Here is a 7943-nt window from a genome sequence, read left to right on the forward strand (position 1 = left end):
TGAGATTTCAAAAATTCTTTTTTTTTTGTCTGTCAATATGGGGTGCTGTGTGTACATCAATGAGGGAAAAATTAATTGAAATGATTTTAGCAAATGGCTGCAATATAACAAAGAGTGAAATATTGAAGGGGGTCCGAATACTTTCCGTACCCACTGTACTTGTCAGAATCTGAATCCAGTTGAACGCACAGCTTTTCACATTCTTTGAAACTTGGCCCAAATTTCTTCCTCTGTCTGCTTATCCTTTCCAGTTGAACCTTTAGAATTTCTTTTTTGTATAACTCTTCTTCTTCTTCTTTTTTTTTTTTTTCTTTCTCGTGAATAATGAAGCTTTGCCTCTTTTCTTAAGATTGCTAATCATTTTTAAGTTCCTAAAGCATTTGCTCAATTTCCTGTCTTCTGTAGCCTCCCGCTGCACCGACAAGCAGGAACTATGCAGAAATGCGTGAAAAGCTGCGGTTGCGCCTCACAAAAAGAAAAGAAGAACAGCCAAAGAAGGACGACCAGATCCTGGAGCGAGAGAGTATAGAAGACCATCGGAAGGTGGAAGATCTGTTACAGTTTATAAACAGTGCGGAATCGAAGCCCACCAATAGCTCCAGAGCGGCAAAGCGGGCACGCCACAAACAAAAGAAGGTAATGGCAGTGCGTGGTCTGTCAGTGACCCTGAAATTAGTTTACACCTGACAGTTCAGAAAACTGCCGCTCTGAAAGGTCAGGGAGAACGGCTTTGTGTGTTTGCGTGTGTCAATTATTCAAACTTTTGGCTTATGTATTGCTTTTGCAGATGGAAGAGAAAGCCCGTCTTGAAGCTGAAGCAAGGGAGCGAGAACAGCAGCAGCTCCTGGAAGAGCAAAGGCAGAGAGAGGAGGAGGAAAAACTTGAAAAGGAACTCCAGCGACTCCAGGAACTCCAGCATCTTCGAGTGGCCAAGAAGAAGAAAAAGGAAAAAGCAAAAGAGACGTCAAAGACAGATCCCGTCCTCCAAACCCCTCAGCCTTTAAAAGAGACAGCTAAGAACGCACTAGAAAACTTTCACCATGTTAATATCCAGTCATTTGACAACATTATGAAATCATCCGCTTCGCCCACATGGGTGCCCGTTAGTAACGAGCGAACAATTTCTGACTCTGTTTTTTTAAATCAGACTTTATTAAATGGCAAAGGGACAAGGCCGTCACATTGTGCAGAGATGCAGAAAGAGGCCAAATGTAAAGCGCAGGTAGTATCGGATTTTTTTCATTCATCTGCACTTAAAGAATGTAGCAGCAAAACAAAACTGAAAGCTCCTCCTAGCAAAACCGAACAAGAGGTGGCCAAGAGGTCCCCTGAGGGGCCCAGGATTGTAGAGCAGCAGCCGAAGGCCACTCACAAGCCCCACGTAGAATGTAAGCTGAAAAATGCAGAAGAGCCCTCGATCAACGGCATGAAGAAAGATGAAAAACTTCTGTATATAAATGGCAAGAAGCAGCTGAACCACTTCAAGGAAGAGAAGGCCACCTCGTTGAGTGAGTCGCCCTTTCAGCCTGAAGATCACCAGAATTTGTTTCACTCCGCAGAATCTCCACAACCAAAAGGAAAGACAAAGAAAAGCAAAAAGAAGAAAGGAGAAAGGCTCAATAATTCAATCGGTGAGTGTGTCGCCGTGTGTTTGTAAGATGTGTGCACTAAACTAAAAGCTGACATCTGCCTTTGAGGGTTGAAATGGTGGAATATCTGGGCTGGGTAACTAAGTGGAAGCTTGAGACTGAGACAGGTACACACATGGACAGTGTTGGCAGGGAAGAGGGAGGCAGCTTAGCAGCAGAAGACGAGTGGGGTCTTCTGTCGTGTAGCCCAGTGAGTACCCAGTGATAGCTATCCAACTACCCACATGGGCCACGGGCTCCTCTCTAACGGAGTGCGCAGCTTTGGTCTCCAGAATACAAAAAAGGCCGAATGAGGATTGAGGGAGCTGAGCCTTGTGCCGTAACTGAAGTGTTTAAAATCCACACGATGGACCCCTGCTTTTACTTGAAAGGAAAGTCTTCAGCCAGAAGATGGGGGACACACAGATGGTCACTGGTTGATTTCACACAAATATTACAAAGTGTTTCTTCATTCAGAGAGCCGTAGGCACGAGGAGGGAGGTCCGTGTTTCTAGATTGTGTTCTAGACCCTTTCACTCCCCTCTCAGAGCCTGTACTTGTATGCTGTCTGAAGATGTACAAATTCTCGACTTGTCATCCATTCCCTGAAGAAGGGCAGATTCCTGAAAAGCGTCGGCCTGATGGACACCCATTTGACTTTTCATTGTTAGACGCTTTAATTCTGGACACCATGGGTGCTCTGTCCCTCTGGACCGTTTCATTTATAAATAGGGGTGTTGGACCTGACCTGGCGTCTGTTTGAAATGCTGGCTGTGCAAATGTATTGTTGGGAGCCTTTGAGTTTTAGTGTGTTATCATTTCTTTTTTGAGTGTTGTAAATAGTAATGTGAAGTACAGGGTGGGTTAGCTAAATATAGTTATTTGACATTTGACCTTGCTGCTCCTTAATTGGGAGTCCAAAACGAGTGGTAGGCAGTAGGACTTGGGTGATTGGTCAGCTCTGTTAGGCCAAATAGTGCCGTCTTATCAAAACTCTTCCAGTGCTCTCTTTGGAGAACCTTTTCACTCTTAGTATCTGCCGAGACATTTTTCCAACAGTTGACGCAAAGGCCTTTTTCATCCTCACAGAGAATGAAAGCAACAGGCGGCGTAGGGGAGTGAAGATCTGTAAACAGCAGTCACTTCAGGGAAAGGCACACTCGGTGGGTATAAAGCGAGTGCTGAGGTGACAAGGGTGGGCAGACGGCTCCAACACAAAATGGCCAAAACAGACAAACCCCAACAACGACAAACTGGAAAACAGCGCAGCAGTCAGGCGTTGGGATACATAAAGCAGAGACTGGGGACACTGCCACTTTACTAGCAGGCCTTTTATGTTGTGCCACCTCACAACGTCTTAGGCGTCACCCTGCATGGGGATCGGGTTCAAGTGCAGTTGTTTTGCCCAACTTTGATGGAGGTGTACAGCATATCTAACAGGAATGTGGCCGAGTATTTAATGTGTTTATTAACTGCATGATGATCTTTTAATTTGCTTTAAAGTGAGTATCTCCTTCACAATGCCGACTTCTCTACTTTCCTTGGAAGACAATGGCGTGGACTGACCGACTGACCAGCTGGTGTCCACGAGCTTCTCTCAGTTTCATTTCTCATTTCTGGCATCATGTAAACAACACAATGTTTGTTCAGGCTTCTTCTCTGTTACTCTGTCCTTTAGAAATGTCATCACTTGAATGTTGTTTGTCTTCTAGATGACGTATTTTTACCCAAAGATATCGATCTAGACAGTGTAGAAATGGATGAGACAGAGCGGGAAGTAGAACATTTTAAAAGGTAAGAAAACAATGCACCCCAACTGAGTATTCCTAATCAAACTTGCATTTCTTAATTCAAAGTGATGTTCAAATGGCAGGAGTGTCTCCTACAGTGCAGTGACAGCACGTACACCGACTTAGTGATGGGGACTGGGCAGTCCACCTTGAGTCCAGTGGTTTAGGGCCTCGGCAGCGTCTCTCAGACTCGCTCCATTTTAAGGCACTTGCCACGTTGCTTAACCAACACCTCTCCAGCCTTCCAGACACCCATATTCTGACCACCTTATCCTGTCCAGGGATGACCATACGCCATTTACAGGGAGGAGTGCACAATCAGTACGAGGTCTAGCTCTCACAAAATGAAGGTGACATCAGTGGATACGCACCTACAAAATGTCAGCTCTTCGTGTCAATCAAATGAACATTTAACACCAGAGCGCGTGTGACAGTAGCACAGCGGTCAGGCTCTCCGTCTCTGGGGGTCTTCCTTCACTTTTTTATTGTTGTGCACACTAACGATCACAGAGCTGACACTTTAAATGGTACCCGCCCGAGTGTACCCAGCAGTGGAACGACACCCAGAGGGCTGCTGGGGGAGCCTTTGGTGCCCACTTGGATAACCCGAGTTCACATATATTTGAGTAGCGTATGTACTCGCGTATGAGGCGGGTCTTGAAACCTGAAAAATCGATCATCAAATCAGACCCCGACTTCTACGCCCGTTCAAAAATGTGACACTTCTTTTATTGTTGTGATTTTTCACATCTTCTCCAATTTCTCTTCAGTTTCTCAGACGCATTGAATTTTGTTGCAGCAGCTCAGTTACCAATTTAAAATATTATATATTTACTTATTTTCTATTTGAATATTCAAACCGTACGTTTTGGCTAATTTGATATACGTGCTGTATGTATGCCTGAATGTATTGCAGCAGCTCAGTTACCAATTTATTTCGCCACTTCAGCGACTTTTAATTTAAAGCCAGCTTCATACTTTCTTCTGATCGTAGATAAGAGATGCTCTTACAATGAAGGTGTAACAGAGTGTGAGATACAAAACACACAAATCAGTGCAAACGTCGCTTCGGAATAGTTTGGGTATTAAATACCGTGTGGTCACGTGGGCTCAATAGAGAGACAGACAGACAGACAGACAGAGATGGAGGGGTTAGGAGCGCACGCTGATACGGCACATTACCACACGCACATAGAAAGAAAGGCCGTGTACTCCGTGGTGACCCTCTCGGGTGGTGGGTGGGCGGGCGGGCGGTCGGTCAGGCGGGCGTTAGCATATCGTAATCTCGTGGACGAATAGCAGGAGTTTTCTGCATTCGACTTATACGACCGACTTTATGAAATACCAGAAATCCATCCATCCATTAACCAACCCACTATAGCCCAACTACAGGGTCACGGGGTCTGCTGGAGCCAATCCCAGCCAACACAGGGGGCAAGGCAGGAAACAAACCCCAGTCAGGGCGCCATGCCAACCGCAGAAAATACCAGAAATTATATGGTAAAGTCAAGTCCCGACTTATCTGCAGGAGAGCTTGTCCGCAACTATATACGGTATTTACGTATTTTTTATTTGAATATTCAAACCTTGTGTTTTGGCTAATTTGAAACCCCATATAGTCTTCTGTACAAACATCTGTGCATGGAAATGTGTGCGTCCGTCTGTCCGGCCAGGAAGTGAGAGGCGGAGTCAGGGTAAGAGCTCCGCCTCCGAGGAAACCGAAAACCCACTTAGCCGCTAAGGCACAAGCGAAACGAGCGTTGGCAAGACGAATCCTCAGACGCCCAATTCCCCGACATCTCCACATTTCAATTATTTTTCTGACGATTTCAATCGTTTCTTGGACCCCGGCGTTTTACAGCATGGGCATACACAGCTAATATCATATAATATTTCATATATTTATTGTGTGTGTAGCCACATTGAAATATTCTTCACTAACAGAACTAAGAGGCCAGCAGCATCTATTAATAAGAATTCATTTTTTTCACTACTCAAAGCACCTCACGTAGAGAGTTGGGAGCCACTTCAGACATACATACAGCACGTATATCAAATTAGCCAAAACGTACGGTTTGAATATTCAAATAGAAAATAAGTAAATATATAATATTTTAAATTGGTAACTGAGCTGCTGCAACAAAATTCAATGCGTCTGAGAAACTGAAGAGAGATTGGAGGAGACGACAAGATGTGAAAAATCAGAAAAATTAAAGAAGTGTCACATTTTTGAACGGGCGTAGAAGTCGGCATCTGATTTTATGATCGATTTTTCAGGTTTCAAGACCCGCCTCATACGCGAGTACATACGCTACTGAAATATATGTGAGCTCGGGTTATCCAAGTGGGCACCAAAGGCTCCCCCAGCAGCCCTCTGGGTGTCATTCCACTGCTGGGTACACTCGCGCCCAGAGTGGCACTCGCGCGGGTACCATTTAAAGTGTCAGCTCTGTGATCGTTAGTGTGCACAACAATAAAAAAGTGAAGGAAGACCCCCAGAGACGGAGAGCCTGACCGCTGTGCTACTGTCACACGCGCTTTGGTGTTAAATGTTCATTTGATTGACACGAAGAGCTGACATTTTGTAGGTGCGTATCCACTGATGTCACCTCATTTGATAATACAATATATTTAATTCATTGTGTGTGTTTGCACGTAGCAATTGTTCTTTGCATTCATGTGGCACTTTTCTTGCTTCACGTAGAGAGTTGGGGGCCACTTCAGCCTCCACTAATGTGCAGCGTCCACCTGGATGACGTAACGGCAGCCATTTTTGCTCCTCTACGCAACCACTCCCCCCCACCTCTCTCATTAGCAGTTAGGTGCTTAAGGGGTGAGCTCATTAGATGATCAGAGCGACTGGGGGCCGAGGTGGCCATCTTAGCCTGGAGATCAGGATACCCCCCAACTCTTTAAATAGGATGCCTTTTATGGCCACAGAGAGTCAGGCCATTTTTAGAGCCCAGTGTCCCCGTCACTGCATTGGGATCCTCATCCAGACCCCAGGTGAGGCACATCTTCCAGTAGCCTCCCCCCCAAGTCCTGGCCAGCTGTTCTGAAGTGCAGGTGGGCTGCAGGTGGCACCGTGTGTGTATTCAGGGTTGAAGTGGCTCCCAACTCCCAGTTGGCCGGGTGATGTCACCCTTTACTGGCCCTTATTCTGTCTGACTGGTCGTGAGGTTCATTCACAATATGTATTATAAGTCATCATTATGCGTCAGTGACGTATTTAATAATAAAAAGATGACAGCTCCCCAGGTCAGTGTCAGTCGAGTCCCAGAATACAAACTGCGTTCGTTTGAATTGTCGAGGGGGGCCCGCGAGTGTAGGTGGGCTGCCTGGAATGAAAGCACATGTGAGGTCTCAAGTAGTGCAGCAGCGAGGAAGAGAAACGTCAAGGGAGAAGTTAAAGTGGCAGCAGCAGCAGCAGCGAGTGCCCGGCGTGTCTGACCCCTGCGAGGTTAAAGAGCTGCTGCTGCCCACATTTGGTGTTCAACGTTTCCGCCGTCCAGTCGGCTCGTCCTGAGCGGCGAGGCTGGCGGCGAGGCTGGGCTTTGTCTGCGGTACGTCGATGACCTCTGGTTTGTATGTTTTAGGTTTTGTTTGGACTCGGCCAGACAGACCAGACAGCGGCTGTCCATCAACTGGTCCAACTTTAGCTTGAAGAAGATGACCTTTGCTGCCCACTGATGAGAGGAGAAATGGACACTTTGCAGGAAACCAATCAAAGATGGCTCTCTTGACTCAGTTCTGCTGTGCTAGAAGCTACTATGGCATCCGAGCCATTGCTGCCTTGCCTTGTCCTTGTTGCTGCGTTTTCGCCTGATTTTCTTGCGAAACATAAAACAAACAAACAAAAGCTACTTTCTACACGGATTTGTTTGCTTGTGTGCTTTGTAGTCTGTGAGTGGGACGTTTCTTTCAGGTCACCCTTGTTCTTCGTTGTGTTGGCCTTCGGTCATCCAGGCTGCTTACACTCGTCTGTGGATTGAGGCCTCGCAGCAAAACAACAAAATGTGGGCAAACAAACAACAACAACAAACAAACAACAACAAACAACAACAAACAAACCAAAACGACGTGTTTGCTTTCTTTCTTTTTCTTTTGTTTATTTGTTTCGTTCTCGACTTCGCTTGCGACTCGCATTTCATGCAGCAGACTACTGACAGAGACACACCGGCTGCTCTCCAGACAGGGTCGGCTCGGTCCTCACTTTGCAGTCACGCTCCGTGTGTGTGTGTGTGTGTGTGTGTTTGTTTTTTTCTTTTTTCTTCCCTCGGCTTGTATATGAAAACTTGCAGAATGAATTTTAAGAAGAGAACAAAAGTCGCACTATTAGAGTGTATATTGTATTAACACTGAAGCCTATCGGCCTACTTTTTAACATATTGTTAAGTCAGAATTAAAATCTTGTCTTTCTTTTTTGAAAGATGGAATACAGTAGTATGGCAGGAACTTGTCTCTTGTGTCTTAAATGTTCATTCTTTTTGATATTTATATAAAAACTGAGTTGCTCACGCATGCA

At 45.6% G+C, this 7943-nt stretch overlaps 1 protein-coding gene across 2 annotated transcripts in view; it reads left to right on the forward strand.

Moving 5' to 3' along the window:
* Window positions 1–7943, forward strand: part of fam193a (family with sequence similarity 193 member A) — a 109055-nt gene extending 101112 nt beyond the window's left edge. For both annotated transcript variants that reach the window (XM_039750086.1, XM_039750088.1), the window contains exons 19-22: window positions 406–636; window positions 788–1631; window positions 3341–3422; window positions 7015–7943. In XM_039750086.1, coding sequence (XP_039606020.1) covers window positions 406–636; window positions 788–1631; window positions 3341–3422; window positions 7015–7108 — 1251 coding nt within the window. In that variant the 3' untranslated portion in view covers window positions 7109–7943. The remainder of the gene's footprint in view (window positions 1–405; window positions 637–787; window positions 1632–3340; window positions 3423–7014) is intronic.

The sequence above is a fragment of the Polypterus senegalus genome, chromosome 4 (genome assembly GCF_016835505.1).
Source record: "Polypterus senegalus isolate Bchr_013 chromosome 4, ASM1683550v1, whole genome shotgun sequence".
NCBI classification, from domain to species: domain Eukaryota; kingdom Metazoa; phylum Chordata; class Cladistia; order Polypteriformes; family Polypteridae; genus Polypterus; species Polypterus senegalus.